This window comes from Electrophorus electricus, chromosome 13, assembly GCF_013358815.1.
Source record: "Electrophorus electricus isolate fEleEle1 chromosome 13, fEleEle1.pri, whole genome shotgun sequence".
Classification (NCBI taxonomy): Eukaryota; Metazoa; Chordata; class Actinopteri; order Gymnotiformes; family Gymnotidae; genus Electrophorus; species Electrophorus electricus.
Window position 1 is genome coordinate 16,635,589 of NC_049547.1, and position 16,094 is coordinate 16,651,682.

General features: G+C 40.3%; 1 protein-coding gene across 2 annotated transcripts; it reads right to left on the reverse strand.

Moving 5' to 3' along the window:
- Positions 1 to 5,784: 5,784 nt before the first annotated feature.
- Positions 5,785 to 15,870, reverse strand: rragd (ras-related GTP binding D). 2 transcript variants are annotated; one of them, XM_027030879.2, is made up of 8 exons: positions 15,565 to 15,870; positions 13,836 to 14,131; positions 13,586 to 13,594; positions 13,283 to 13,482; positions 12,984 to 13,098; positions 11,789 to 11,931; positions 10,228 to 10,376; positions 5,785 to 8,755 (listed from the first exon to the last, which is right to left on the reverse strand). In XM_027030879.2, exons 1-8 carry the CDS (start codon positions 15,764 to 15,766, stop codon positions 8,604 to 8,606), a joined length of 1,266 nt encoding a protein of 421 aa, XP_026886680.2. In that variant the 5' UTR covers positions 15,767 to 15,870; the 3' UTR covers positions 5,785 to 8,603. The 2 variants fall into 2 exon arrangements, with proteins under 2 accessions (XP_026886680.2, XP_026886681.2); XM_027030880.2 differs by lacking the exon at positions 13,586 to 13,594 and having other exon boundaries at positions 15,565 to 15,868.
- Positions 15,871 to 16,094: the final 224 nt, after the last annotated feature.

The following is a 16,094-nucleotide window of genomic DNA, read 5'->3' on the forward strand; positions in this document are numbered from 1 at the left end:
ACAAAAATACTACTCGAACAGACACAGAATAGGCCTATATTTTACAACAAAGTTCCCAAGTCTGTCTCGACAAAGTACTATTATTTTACTTTATGAAAATTTAATACAAAAATTTGTGAGATGATTGTACCCGATATTTACTATTCAAGAATACATATTTACCTGGTTGAGAAATCCTCATTTGAAGCAGAAATATATCAGAGTATATTATATATGTATCGTACTATACTGATCACACCCGTGGCTTCATTTTTTAAAACATTTATTAACATGCAATGTTAATTTTTGTCATTTGTTATTTAGTACACATAAATATGTATGGTTCTGTATGCATAATCTCAGTTCTGTTTTAGCTATAACTGCTTTAACTGTGCTTTAACTGTGAAGGACTCCTTCTAAAAAATATTTTCCAGGATGATGACGACATGAGGATCTTAGCAAAGATCCTGACTGCTGAAAAAGAGTACTGGAATGTAACTCTTCAGTTCTTGGTTTTAGACACTTATACCCTAGTATATATGTCTTTAGTCCTCCCAAAACCATTTTATTCTACATTAGAAAAGATAACTCCCCTGCTAAAATAAATATTGCGTAATCTCTGGTCCTGTGTGGCCCCAGAGGGGCCCCTATATCCTTGATGCACAGTGGTAAAGTCTTCACAGAGGGATGAGATTTTAACATCCCCTTTGGGAGCGCTTGTTCCAGGGGCCTTGCCCTGGGGCCCTGTTGCATATTGGCATCAGATGGTGCATCTCTTCTTGTATTCCCCCTCCCTCGCACGCCCACGCAGCTCCAGCTGCAGCTCTGCGGCAGCTGAAACTCATCTTATCTGGGATTTCTCAGCAATTCGGCGGTGCCACGCCCAAGCATCCAGCCCACGCCTACTGCAGAGCTGGAGCACCGCCAGCACCTCTGAAGGATCTGTTATGTAAACGTTAGTCCACGAAATCAAGAGGATCAATCTGACCCCTTTGTTTAGGTGCTTCTGTGTACAAAAATGCATTTGTACAGCTCTGTTGACAAATTATATTATGTAGGTCTAAAATATAGATCTAAACTCTTAGGAATAATAAACAAATGTAAAAAAAAAAAAAAAATACAGTGTCCATTTTTAATTTGTACTTAATTTAATTGATGTTATGTAAGAGGCTTGATAGTCCCAAAGAGACTTTGCACATATACTGTATCTATAAGCCTATGATGCTAAATGAACATGACACTAGCTCACTAGCTGAATGACAGCGACCATGATTATGGAGGCCCCAGTAGACTACTTCTGAGAAGGTCCTTGAGCTTTTGAAGTGCTGTGCAGAGAACGTAGCTTGCATCTTATGTTGTGCTGAATGTGCACAGTAGCTACAGTGGACACTGAAAGAGAAATTGCACCCCAGGCAGCAAGCGATTCAGCGACAATGAACAATGTCACACGGTGGCGTCACAGGAACAAAGGACAATAATGGAATAACAATGTTAATTATGGTTCCCTTGATATTTCATTCGGTTGCTTATTAGTGAGTGGAGAGAAAATCCTTATGGAAGCTGTACTTTGGAAGCTTCAGTTAAACCAGTAATCAAGTGCATCAGTTGTATATTATCTATTGGTTACCATGAGCATTATAATAGCCTGTTACAGATAAACTCAGAAGGAAGAGGATTATGAAATGATGGTCTAGTCATGAAGTACTTATTTTGGCATACTAATCATAATGTATATTATTAATCTTACCAGCATGATCATTGCAAAGAAATGCCCACCCCCAAAAAACATGTACATGTTACAGCAGTATGTTAGAATCAGCTATCTGTGTAATGCTCAAGACTGAAGGAAAATTACTATAAACAAATTACTAAAGCAAAAGAAATACAAACCTGTCTGGCTGGGCTATATGTTTAACTTTTAACAATATTTCATAGAAAGTGGTTATTCCTTTTCATTTCATATAATTTAAGTAAGATAAAAAGAAAAGTACAATAAGATGTACAGGTACAAGAAAGCAAACTTTCAAATTTACATCACAGCAACATTTGAGGTGTGTAAAATTTCATTCTAGTAAAGTTTTATTATTTAATCAGATCCATATGGATTTTAAAAGTGGAATACCAGAAAACTAGAATTCCTTAAATGCAGTCTAAGTTTTTCATTTTCAAGGCAAAAAAAATAAAAAAATGAGGGGGACATTTTAGTCTGTAGACTCACATCGGGAGTCTCCTTCCTTCCTTGGAGGTATATTATTCCTTGGACAGTATCAATTACCTTATAAAATTACACCTTATAAAATGTAAAGACTCCAGCAACATAGATATTCTAGGCAGTAGAGGGCAGCTGTCGATCCTGAAGGATCATAGACTTGCACCCCTGGTGAACTGATTTGTGTACCAACTGCTGTGTTGTACATTCTGATGCAGGAGTGGCAGTCCCTAGTACCATGTATGAAGCGACTAATGAAGGCAAGCATAGCATCATGGACATGGGGATTCCTGCAGGTTCTCCTATCTTCTGTTTCTTCCATCAAGATGGACTCATACCGAGCAAGACATTTCTTCCCACTACCTCCTCTTTACACAGACCTGTCTGAGGCAAGCAACTGCCAGAAGTTCCTGCTGATAGAGCGGGCCTGGAGGTCATGTTTACAGATGTTCTTTTAGTGTAGTTGGGGGTCATTCTTTTGACCTCTTCCCAGACAAAGAGATCTTTCTGTAATCAACATCAGACGTAGCCCTACCAGTGAATATTCGCCGTTTAAGGAAGATCATAGAGAGACTGCCCTCTCAAGCACTGTGCTTTGAGAAGCCTTGTCTTTCTTTGTAATGTTGAGTATCTGCCTGAGGCAGCACATGTGGAATATGTTCTTGTTTTTGGCCACAGAGTCCATGTCTCACTGACACAAATTAAAATGCTTCCTAAGACTTCCAGGATAAGTTCAATTCAGTTCAATTTTATTTGTATAGCGCTGTTCACACAAAGCAGCTTTACATATATCTGCGTCCCAGCCCCCAGACAGAAAGCGAAAGGCGATAGTAGTACTACTCCCTAAGAGTATGAGAAGAGACCTTGAGAGGAACAAAGTCTTATGCTGGGGTACAGGGGAGGAGAATCTACATGATAGTTGAGCCTAGGCTACAGGAGGAACAATGCTCTTTCTGCCCAGGTCATGGAACTGTGGACTAATTCTGTTCTCTGCCACAGCTTTTTTGAGGGATCATGGAAGTCTACATGTGTTTTGTGACTGTATACTTCAGCATACGGGGGGGGGGGGGGGGGGGGGGGGAGACAGGATTATGAACTATATGGGTTGCTTCTTCAGGTTGTCCAGTCTGTTTGATTAGCAGTCAGAGCTGTGTTCACATTTTTGGTGTTAAGTCAGAGTTGTTTGCTGTGGGTGTTGGGCTCCATCAAGGGGTTGTCTTTACTCAACTCCTGCTTGTGGTTTTCATTGACAGGATATCAAGGCTCAGCCAGGCTGGAGTGGAGTCTAAAGAATAAAATTGCAAACACAAACGGCAAAAATGAGGTTTATCCAAGGGTTGCTGAACTCATACTCTGTGGTAGGGTGCAGAAGTCTACAATTAATGAAGGCCTCAGAGTAGAACCGCTACTCCTCAACATTGAAAGGAGCCAAATGATGTGGTGCTGGCATCTCATAAGGATGCCCCCTGGTCTGCTCCTAGTACAGCTGTTGCAGACATGTCCCACTGAAAAGATGGTACCACCACAACCCTTACCAGAAAAAGCAAAAAGACAATGAGATGAGATGAAAGCAAGATGCTCAAAACACAGGTTGTGTATACTCACACTTTAGTGTGTTCATTGAGCATTTAGTTGGCACAGACTTCATCAGTCTAGCAAATGTTGGACATCTTTTCCAATAACCTTATTCAGCTCACTTTCAAGTGAGATCAACCAGGCTGACTGCAATCTCTTGAATTTTACAGCAGATTTGGACCCAGTAGTCATTGGCACACTGCCTGCCAACAACATCTGGCAAAGTGCACCTCAAACCAATCAGCATACTTGATCTTCTTCAATGGACATCATAACATTGTACATGGTATCCATTAGGTATTCCCATTTCTTACAGATTTCTGCCCTGGGTGAGCAATGCAAGGGTCCTTCCAAGGCTTGGTGAACTTCGTTACCTTTATAAGGTAGTGAGTTTCACTAGTATCAATGTACTGCCCTCTCTTCTTTCTGGAGTGGTGGAATCTTTGTGGCTGAGGTTTCACCTTGCTACTGACAACTGAGTGCTCAGTGTCACAATCTGCACCATACTTTATGGTACTTTATGGTATGGCTTGGTGTCAAAGAAGGTGTCAGTAGTGCTGAGCTTGTGTGGGCAGCACAGTTCATCAATATGCTGGCCATTTTCATTAATCTTTCCTGTTCTAATAAGTCTTAAACAGGATGACCAGCTGTGGTGGTCAGTGCCAATTCTGGCACTGAAGCTGGTAAGAATAAATAGTGCCTCTTGAGAAGGGTCACTGAAAGCTGCAAGAATCACAGAACTTGTCCTTAACTTCCTGGGCAGAAGTTTGTATAGGTGCATAGACACTGAAGACATTAACCAGGTCCACTGCTATTTAAAACTGGTGTGGCAGTGTGGGACTGATGTTGTTTCTGGGGATCGTAACAAGTAGGTTGTTTATTGCCAAAGGAACATCATTTCCCTGGCCTCTTCTGGAAGCTTCCTGTAACAGAAAAAGGACGTCTTTCCAGAGAATGTCAGTCCTGTTTCTTGGAGGGCAACAATATCCATCTGCTGTCTCCTCAGTTTGATGTTAATTATTACTGTCTTACACCATTCATATTTTGCAGATCTTCTGTAAAGCTTGGAGTCATGATACTTATGTTGCAACAGCTTTGGCTGTGGCTTTGTTCTCTGGCATAAAGTTACTGAACTATCTGTTAGTCATTCCCTGAGGCCCACAACACCAGTGGAGCAATCAGACCTAGCTTCAGGCAGGCAACAGCTGCCCAGCAAGATCTGAAAAGCTGTCCCACCAATAGAAGCAAGCCCTGGCACCACACTCTATGCCAATGAAGCTCACAAGTTGCGCATGCCTGCAAGCAGCCAACGTTTTAACTCAGTTTTCCCACCTCTGAGGAAAAGTAAGTGCTAGTGCAATGCCAATGACCATGCTACTACAGTGTCAGTGTGCTTTACTGTGCTGCCAACCTTAAAAATCTGAAAATCACTAGTCATGTGGCCAGAAATTCAAAGAAGAATGAGGAAGAGGGTTTCTGAAAATTTGTGTCTGCATGGCAACAGCAAGGTTACAGTCTGTAACTGCACAGCAACAATCATTTATGAAATACAAAGTATTAACTCTGCACTTGGCACAACCTTGCTTATTAGTTATATTAGATTTATCAGTTTATATTTTTTTGTGAAAGTAAAAAATAAAAACCCCCAACAATCAGTTAACACTAAAACTGAAATGTAGGCAGACTACAAAAACAGCTCAGTGACTTAAAAACTAAAAGCAAGTGGTTCAGATGAAAATGGCCTCTAAGCATATTTTGATTGATTATACATTAAAATATTTTTTAATAGATGGTTAGTTTTTATTTTGTTATACTATTTTATGGCAGCTTGCCTAGTATTTAATCTTCTTTTTCTGATTTTAACTTATTTTTTGTACAAGCAGCTGCACAACACACATTTAGCACTGTGTTTGGTTTTTAAACAGGATGTCTTGGGGTAACCTCAGGCTCTTTTTGGCAGTCATTCATAGGAGTGTTGATTTCAGAAGTAGATATTCAAAGCTCCTAACGCTCAGTGACTGATAAAACTGCACGTGACATGTTTTAATGCATGTGAAAAATATGGGCAATGCTAACAGTTCAAACAGTAATCTCAGCCATAAGTGTGTTCATGCATTCTGATACTAAACCATCTGTTGATTTTAACTTTTAACCTTAAGGTATGAACTCTTTAAATTCACCAGCATGACAGAACATTTCTGGTAGCTCATGACAGCCACAAAACAGAAGCTGAATCAATGATCACAGCTTATATGACATTATTTTTCAGTTGCAAAAAACAAGGTTTCTCCCATGTTAGTCTGAATATCAGTGTCATGAAGTTTGAAAATTGTAATAAGCATAGAAATAGCAAAAATACATTTTACAGGGGAACCTGCAAAGCATTCTTATTGCATTGTCCAATTAATTCAAAATATAGGATATATTGTCATACTGAAAGCTTGAATATTGTAAGACATTTTAAACATGAGTACAACCTTTTAACAGGTAACTGACAGGTAATGATATATTTCAGACCCAAAGGATGGGTAGGGATTCTGGAATAAGAGCACTAGGGGATTGTGTGTTGGGGGAGTTCCTTACACATAAAGAGCAGATGAACATGAGTTGTGTGTGGCATTACAGACAAACAGATGTACTTTCTCTTAAGTCTTTTAGAGCTTGTGACCGAGGAACTGATTATGCTTGTCCATTTGTTACTAGAGCTGCTTCAAGGAGTCGCATATACTCCACTTTTCAACCTTTACCCAGGACTTGTACATAGAGAATTTCTGCAGTGTTTGTAGTGAACATTTGGACACTGAAGCTGGACTTTGAGGATCCTGGTGGTAATGGACCTCACTAGGGTGAGGGTTAGGATTAACCCTAACCTTAACCCTAATCCTAGTGATTTTATGCAGCAAGCTTCACCCTTTGTCACATCAGCATCACACAAACCAGCACAAAAGGCAGAGGTCATTCCTGCAGGGCTATGCTTAATTAACAATCCAGTAGAGGTAGCTGCTCTAAACCATGCTTGTACACTTAAACAATAATGGCTACTTAATCAGCTCCTGGCATACAACAGTTTGTATGAGATGATGATCGGGGAGGAAGCAAACATAGATTGAACACACAGCTACTTAATGTGAGGAGACCATAGTTTTGCAATTTAAACCACTGTGACAGCCTTCATCAAACCCAGCTCACTGCAAAACACTTCATATAAAATGCTGTTTGATAAACATAGTGATGTTATGGTTTTGCAAAGGGTGAAATATAAAGGAAAGGCTCACTCTTGTTTATACAGTGTATGCAAAATCAGTTTGGAAATGCTCCTACAAAGATAAATTTTGTATAACGATGCAACTAGTCATGGGGAAATGAAAAGGGAGGAGGAGAGACGAAAATAGTTGCCCCACTCCGATGGCCTCCCCCCTACGTTACAACAACACACAGGGTAACAGACACGCCCTCACACAGAGATGGCTCCATTGGCCTATGAGTTGGCCCTCTTCTGGGGATTACAAATCCAAACAAGAGACCGTTTTGCATAACACCCTGCAGTTGCCTCGTAGTCTATCCGGCGAGGAGTGGCTTGCGGACCCCAGCTCCTGCCTCTCAAGCTCTCGTGCTGAAGCGAAAGATTCCACTGGGATTCTCGCCGACATTCTCTCTCCCCCGGCAACTTGCTTATCAATGCTCATCGCACACTGTCTATTGAACCGTATCTGATGATGCAACAGCTAAGAACGGGGCACAGTGGCATCCAAGTCCCCAGGGTTGAGGTGTTTTGCTCCAGTAGTCCATGAACTGATGATGATTTGGCTAAAGGTTACAAGTCATTGTGTTGGAGGACAGTGGCGTAAATGTGTTGACAGGAGAGGAGGTAGTAGGTCTGCAGATTCAGAAGTAGCACTTACACTTGCTGCTGATGGAACAGAAAAAGATGCTACTTTTTCCAAGAAAGCATCTAACCTTTAAGCATAACAATGGCTATTTAAAAAATTGTAATTTGTTTTTATATAAACAAATTACAATATAAAAACAAAAAAAAAACAAAACTGAGAATAAACCCGATTCTGATGTATAATCAATCACAAAGCCTTAGTACCCATAAGCAGTCCTGGAGATTGAGTATAAAACAGGCTTGTATAACAGACACTGGGACAAAATGACCAAAGTTAAGAGGACTAAGGTGAAGTGTAAATTCACACATTGCTTTCATTACACATGCAAAGATAAGTTAAGTTTGCAATTAATTTAATTTCATTTTATGTAACATTTTAAAGCACTTTTATTACAAGAGGCAAAATAAATTTAAAAAATCTACTGTCATTTACCCCCCCCAATAGCAAACAGGATTAAAGGCAAGGAATTTCCCACCACTCATTTAAAGTGAAGGAGCCCCTCAGGTCACGCATCTTCCTGCCTTGACTTACTACCAACAGACAAGTCAGTGACCTAAATAAATGAAACCCTTCATGGGCATAATTACAGCAGTTCACAGAAAGGATAGAAACGATGAGCTCTGAAAATTAAACGCCAATTTGTTAACTAGAAAAGCAGTTTTGTGCAAACAGACATTTTAAACACTCTCAACATTCAACTTCCTGCTAGAACTTTGCTGTAACAATATTTCACAAGCTAAAAAGTAATAGCATTTACGACTCCAAGTCTGTGCCTTTTGTGTTGCCAATATACAGGGAATTAAGTCTGTTGTGTGAGGGTCTAAATTGAGAATAATTTGTCTTGGCTTTTTATGAAGCAGCAGGTAGCCCTTGTGTAAGGTCACTTCTCTTTGATGTTCTGTCATGACCAGTAACAGTTGTGGCGGTGATGACGTCTAGGGCCATCAGCTTCAGTGGTGCTCCGAGTGGGTTCTGTTTGGCATGGTCAGTTTGCTCCACCTCCTTTGGCTCAGGAGCTTGCGATTTCTTTGCACTTTCAAACGCACATCGAACACTTCCTCAATGGCCTTCTTGAAACAGTGAAAGTTGTAGTCAATAAGGCCTGATAAGAGAACAGAGTGGAATCAATTTTTAGCGTGGCTAACCTAAAGAACAGATGCAAGCAGCAGGGAAACAGCAAGCATGAACACAAAAACAACCACAAAAAAACACACCATCTTATTTTTCAGCAAGAAATGCTTAAAAGAGTTATCTGAAACTTTCATGCCTCAAGTGAGAGAGTACTAAAATCTGAATAATTTGAGATGATTCTCTATTAGCTTTGAACATCAAATAGTCTTGGTAGCAAATGCTCTCAGAGCGTTTCCTAATTCCATTCATTTTCAAAAGTAACTTATTGCATCACAATATGGAGGTGTATTTGATTTAAATATCCTAGGGACCTCCAGATAGAATGCTCTGCACAATCTCAGCTTTTCCTTCATTTTTAATCTGTTCCATATTACTTTGTAAAAAAAAAAAAAAATAATAATAATAATAATTCTAAGCGCCAATTTAAGATGAACAGTAATAATAATAATAATAATAATAATAATAATAATAATAATTATAATGTTTGAAATTTAAACATTAAAATTATTTATGCTAAAATGATAGAGCAAATTTATATATTCACTGTAGAACAAGGCCTTGACACACTACCTCTTAAAATGCACCAGAAAGTATGTCAGCTGCCAAGGTTTTTGAAACATTTTCTTTTTTTAAGTTTAAAAGCAAACAACTTTATAACTGATATTGATAAACAGTTTGGAACTCTTTCTTCAACACATTGTGTAGGATGTTAAGCTTAATGAAAAATAAGACAGAAAAACAAACCTTGTGTGGAGCACCAACAACAGTACATCCTTTCATTCAAACATAAAAGCTATACATTCGTTAACCTTATTATAAATACTGTGTATCCTTTAGGTGATGCAAACCTGAAACTACCATGTGACCATAAAGCATTGGTGTCCCCCTCCCCCGAGCTTTGCCTGTCTGTGCAATTATCACCTTCCGCTGGAGGGTTGCTGGATCTCTGGGCAAATATCCCAGTCAAAATTCTTCCAAGATTCTAATCCTTCCATTCTCTAGTCTTAGTGGGACACACTGGCGCTTGGGGCAAAATTTGGGCTGCTAAGCGTGCTCAGCTCCAATCCAAAATGATCAACCATACTGCCCAGGTTAATGGAGATAGTACTTTACCATTACTTAACAGCAGGTTTGCACATGCTTTTGACACGTTAAAGACCAAGTCATCCACAGTTAAGTGCTGGTCAATGTTCCATAGCTTAATGCAAGCACCGTGGGAGTGCAAAATTCTGGTTGCCATTACGGTCTCCCAGCTTCTTTATTCAATTACTAAATTATGAAACCCTTCATAAATTGAATGTAGTGCATTCTAGCAGGGAAAACACTCAGCTGTTTTGTTTGTAGTTGGCCATCAAACCAAAATATTATATTGTAGTCATTATTATTATTACCACCACCACAAATAAGCAATCATCATAATAATAGTAAAATGTGGACACGCACCTTTCCTCTCAAAGCTTTCTTCCCTGAGGAAGCAGACAAGTGCCAGGAATTTGGTGACCTCTTTCAGGTACATCACCGTGGTGTTGTTCAAGTGAATGATGGCCATGGATTCTTTATCATAGGGGGACCCAGCCTCATCTCCACTTAACCTGAGCACAGGGGGGGAAAAAAAAGCAAAACAAAAAGGTTTTGGATGCCCCAAATCTGTACGGCACGTTTTACAAAAGAAATCACCACATAATCAGCTTTGCATTAATCTGGGTTCAGGTACCTAATGCGCCCACAAGCAATTGTAGCGGGCGGGGGGTGTTGGAACAAACAACTCCCTCTGTGAGGGAGAAACACTGAGCCAAGGAAAAACCCATAATGCTTCACAGGTTTCTGCAAAAACACTGCAAATCAAAGCTGTTTATCTTGCCTCTCTCCTGTCTCTTTCCATTGTGATTGGATAAAGAAGCTGGGAGACCCTAATGGCATCCAGAATTTTGAACACTTCTGTGGTGCTTGCGTTAAAATGCAGAACATCGACCTGCGCTTAAGCGTGGATGATTAAGTCGGAAACGTGTCTAAAATATAAAGTGTGTGTAAACCTGTTCTTAAGTAACATGCAACACCAGAGACCTGCTTCAGCTGCTGCAGGATGCAAACACTGCCGATGCTGCAAAGCTGGACCACATCACAATTATGAAAAATGAAGAGAAACCCTACGTTAAAATCACAAGCTGTTAAAAGAACCAAAACACACCGCTTTGACACTAAAAACATACATGTGATGTTCATCTGAAGTAAATATGAATGCTTCATAATTGCAAGCTTGGGTGGTAATTGAGCATACTGAGGCAGACAAAGAACAAAACCACACAAAAAAAGTTACTCTAAAGAGTTAAAAGGAGGAAACTGCTGAAACAAAACACCACAGCCGCTTGTCGCTAAGCCTGCTGGGGTGGGGAGGGGAAATCAGGCTTGTTTAAGAGCATATTATTAAAAACCAGTCGGCATAATGCAGTCTGCCAATGTGTGAAATTGGGGTCTCGTGTCATTTCCGTCCTTCTCTGAAAAGCATCCATGGCTGCAAACACATAAGGGAGGGAGCAGAGGGCATTCCCGCCCGTTTTCCCAGGTCTGGCAGAGCCATCCTGAGCCTCACGTGCTCAGTAGGCTGCTGCTGCTGGCGGACAGCTTGCTCACCCCAGGTCACTAGTGCCAGAGGCACTTGTCCTCGCCCCTTCTGTCTAACAGACAGTCTTTACACAGTGCAGAGGAACTTTCTGCTAAATACCATTAAATAAGACCAGGGAAGAGGCAGAGGTTCTGCAGAGTCTGCAGACAAATGCACGGTACATATTTAATTTTGCCTTCATTAATCAACACAAGGTGAGGGTGTACTTTTTGTTTGTTTGTTTACAAGCTTCCATTTGGTGCAGTTTCAAAACATTACAAAAAATGTAAGGGCAAAAGGGCATAGGAAAAAAAACAAACAAACAAAAAAAAAAACATGACATCTATAACAAAACTGGTGCTTTAAAGTATTCAGTGGAGTTTCTACAATAAGGCCACTCACCCGTAGATGCAGGAGATGTCGATGACCACGTCTATCATGTCACAGCATAGCTCATATGTCTGCATGTCCACCGGACTACTGTCTGTGGCGATGTAGATCTTACTGACCACATCGAACAGAAAGGCTTTTTCGATCCCTGAATTCTGCAATCACGGCAAAGTAGAGCAAGAGGTTCAACGCCAACCTCATCAATAGTCTTTACATTTTTTTTTAATGTGTTCTGAGTCAATATCACAGTAAAACTACCGTGTGAACTGAGAGTGAATTATGTAATCCAGTAGGTACACATGAAAGTCATCGGTCTAACATTTTCTCATTAGCAAATGCACCACGTATAAAGATGTTTACTCAAGAGTGAATGAAATGGCAGGATACCTTTTGCTATTTGCTACACCAGAATGCAGCTTAAATAAAAGATATTTAAGTATCAATATAAGAGAGTATGCATAGGTTTAAAGAAAAGAGTGCTGTTTTATTCCACATCTGCTCATTTTTTTCCCCTTCTAATAATGGGGAGCAAATGCTTCTTTCATCAATGACTCATTGCTGCCATCATGTGGCTGGTGTAAAAAAAAAATGCCCTAAATTATTTGCTAATTTTCTTATTTGTATAGGCACAATAAGAATATGAATGAAATGAACATGAAAAGAGAACACTGTGAACAGCATGGTTTGAGTGTTATTGTCCACAACCACACAGAAGCTTTCTACAGTGCTGCCATCCATTTCACTTCAAGCTTTAGGAAGCCGATGGTTTACAGACGAATATTTCAGTTCACTGTTTCTGGAACAGATCCCAGGTTGTCTGTGATGACGACTGCCTTTTTATGCACATTCGCACATATTACCATATGCATGAAGCGCCAGCATTCATGACCTAGAGGCCAAGTAATCACATCTCTTCCAGACACAGAGCTAGCTCAGTTAACCAACGACGTAATGAGAAAACATGAAGCAGCTTCACAGCAGTGGCAAGTCATTCCACAATATTGCTCACTACTCTTCATTTTTTACATTTCACTCCACTATACATTCTCCTTGCCCCCCCTGCCAGTTCCACTGTAGTGCTGCTGATTACCTGATTAAACTCAGCTAATTACCAAGGCAGCCATGGAGATCACTACCAGAGGTGTGTTACAATGTGGAAACCTCCCTCATTCTAAAACCTTGGGATGCTGTACGTCTCATCACTCACAGATATAAAAATGTTGAGTAGATTCTCCAAGGTTGGGAGCTGAGGAATGAGCTTCTGCACGACTTTACTGAAGGCTTCAAAAATGGAGTGATCGTAGATACTTGTCAGGTAGAAGCTGAAAAATAAGATAAACACATGGTTTTCAGTTCATAAAGATTTTATTAATAATCCTCTTTGTGCCATAGGGCAAAGTCACACAGAGAAAATACCCTGATCTCAGATCAGGTTGCGTGACTATGATCTAAGAGGGCTTAATATTAAAGTGCTTTGTGAATTTCAGACTGTGCTTTGTAACACACCTTAAATGTATCCTCTCTAAGCCAGCGTCCGACAAGTCATCGTTGGCACGTTTGTGTATGTCCCGCTGTTTCTCAATCTTGTGATCATCGGACAGCCCATCCACTTTATGGATGAACACCTCAAAGTTAATGTCCGGGTTTACCTTGTAGGCCCGAGTCACGGTAAGGTGAAGTCTTCTCAGAGCCTCAACATAGTCATCCTAAAACAAAGTTAGAAAGTAGTCACAGAACAGTAAAATAAAGGAACAATAATAAATGAGGGAATATGAAAAGATATGGCAGGTTTCTCAAGACTGCCAATACCTGTAACATCTGAAGCAGTGGTCACCAATGTCATCTACAAATGTCCAACGTGGGTCCAAGTTTCTGTTCAAATAGTAACACCAGAAGTACAAGCAGTAGCACACCTAACTTGACTAAATAAAATCTTGACTGAAGACAATTATTGCTGGGAATACAAAAAAAAAACAACAAAAAAAAAACAAACTTGGACCCACACTGGCCTTTGTAGAAATTAAACACCACAGATATTTTTTACTGCAAGACATTATACCTGTGAGTCAATGACGAAAATGAGTGCTCCTGTACCACGGAATATCATCTCATAGTCGAAAGTGGGGTCGAAGAAATCAATCTGACCAGGAAAGTCCCAGATCTGGAAGCTGACGAAAGAGCTGTTGGAAACGTCCTCTCGACATATCTTATTTGTGCTCTCCAGGAAGAGAGTCTCGTTGGGGGACATCTTGTGGAACACCACCTTCTGGATGGAGGACTTGCCACTGCGCCGCAGTCCCATGAGCAAGATACGAGGCTTCACCTCACTGCTGAAAGGGTCTCTGAAGCCCAGCACTGCACAACAGACAAGCATAATTCAGGAAATAACCTGATCGTTTGAAATATATATATATATATTTTTTTTTATTTTTTTTTTTTGCCTTAATTGAATTCTCTTTTATGAATTTGGGAGTAGTTCTCAACCTTTGGGCAAGCCCTCACCAAGGAATGTAACCCCAGTTAAAATGAATTTTAAAACACTCATCCACTTTTTAAATTTCTTTTCTGAGTAAATTCTGTCCTCAAATGTTAGTTTCCTAGATTTTAGTTTAATTATTAAGCCTTTTTTTAAATTCTCCAATTTACCATTTTACTGTTCTGACTACTTTATAACTTCCCCATTGTTTTAGGATGACTATGTTGAGGCACTGAGCAGACTTCACCTCACTGTGACTTGGGCGTACAAGGTAAACCAAAACAATAACTGAATCTAAACAAGATTCAAAACGTTTAATCTTGTGAATACACACACACACACACACACACACACACACACCCCCAAAGCATGGCCTTTTCTGCATATGTATAATGTGAGCCGGTTGTGTGAGATTACCCATTTATACATTATCGTATCGTACTCAACAGTTCATATTTCTGAGCTGCTAAATACCGTAAAGCAGTATCTTATAAATCATCGTTTGCTACAAAGCAGTGAAAGTATGTGCAATGTATGGAACAGATCAAGTCATCAACAAAGTCTGTGCAAGTGTGCAGAGGGGAAGGTAACGAGAGTCAGCATTCTCGCGCCACTCCAAAGCACGTGCTCCTGGCTGTTCCAAGAGCTGGGACCTTGATAGCTCTACTTAGGAATGTGCTCTGCATTTACGGAGACAGCCTGCTACTTCAGTCCTGCTTCTGGACCGCAGCTATGTTTGTCAGAGGTTCTTACTGTGACACTTCTTGGAAAGGGAGCAAACATTCGCCAAGTTCGGCAAAAAAAAAAAAAGACATGTTTATTTTCGAAGCACCGTGTCATAAACTATTAAGCTCCTGCTTATTATGTAATTTCATGTTGTTTAATCTAGTTTACCCTGTAATTTACTGCCAACATAGTGTTGACTCCAGCATCCATTTTCCATCTTTGCGTGTCAGGTGTGGAATACGTAGCGAAATGGGGACAGGTTTTCCCAGGGAGCAGAACGGCCGCTTTGTGGCTCATACAGTTGCCGCAACTGTAGCAGGAGGATGTTAATAAATATTTAGGCCAGCTGCTACGTTGGTTTGGTAATTAAGTCTGGCCTTTAATTCGTCAAGGTCAATTTATTTTACGCTGTTATGAGCTTGAGAGATTCCACATGCCACAAGCTAAAATGCGACTTTCAAAAGAAATGATCGTACTGAAAGACACACATTCCGCGACACCACAAGCAGCATTTCAAACATACGGTTTATAATAATGACCTTTAAATTGTAAATTAATAGTAAGAAACGCAAAAGTAGCAACTAACCCCCTTCATGGCAGCCGGAGTCTCCGTCTCCATCTGTGAATGCATCGAAGTCATCATCGTAATAATCAAATGCAAACGCATCGTCCTCTCCGTCTTCCTCGTTGTATTTCGCTCCCTCGCATGTCATTTTCCAAGTCTGTGAAATTTTAACTGCGGAGGCGGCCCAACTTTTCCAAATTGTCACCTGATATGTCCAAGCCATGGTGAACTTTCACCTCCCTCTTCCTTCCATAACGGGCACATACCAACCCGCCTGCGAGAAAAGTCACAACACACTGCAACTATTCATCACTCTACAATAGAGCACAGTGATGAGCAATACGCAAATTTCAGCAACAAATGTATTTTGTTAAAGACGCCTCCTTTCTGAAATAACGAAACTGTGCGGGTACTCTTCGTCTAAGGAATAAATTATTCTGGGAATCCTGGGAAGTGTAGTTGTAGGGGGTTTTTTTCACGAAGACTTGGAATGTGTGCGTGCACATCACGAGAAGTACTGTGTATGAATTGGCAGTTGCTAGATTCGCTAG

What these genes read in the sequence shown, in the direction of transcription:
- rragd (XM_027030879.2), bottom strand. Translation starts at nt 15,766, where the DNA reads ATGGCTTGGACATATCAGGTGACAATTTGGAAAAGTTGGGCCGCCTCC. An exon ending in TTAGAGAGGATACATTTAAG is followed by an intron (nt 13,099 to 13,282) that starts GTGTGTTACAAA and finishes CTTATTTTTCAG; the next exon opens with CTTCTACCTGACAAGTATCT. An exon ending in GACATCTCCTGCATCTACGG is followed by an intron (nt 10,377 to 11,788) that starts GTGAGTGGCCTT and finishes CCCTGTGCTCAG; the next exon opens with GTTAAGTGGAGATGAGGCTG.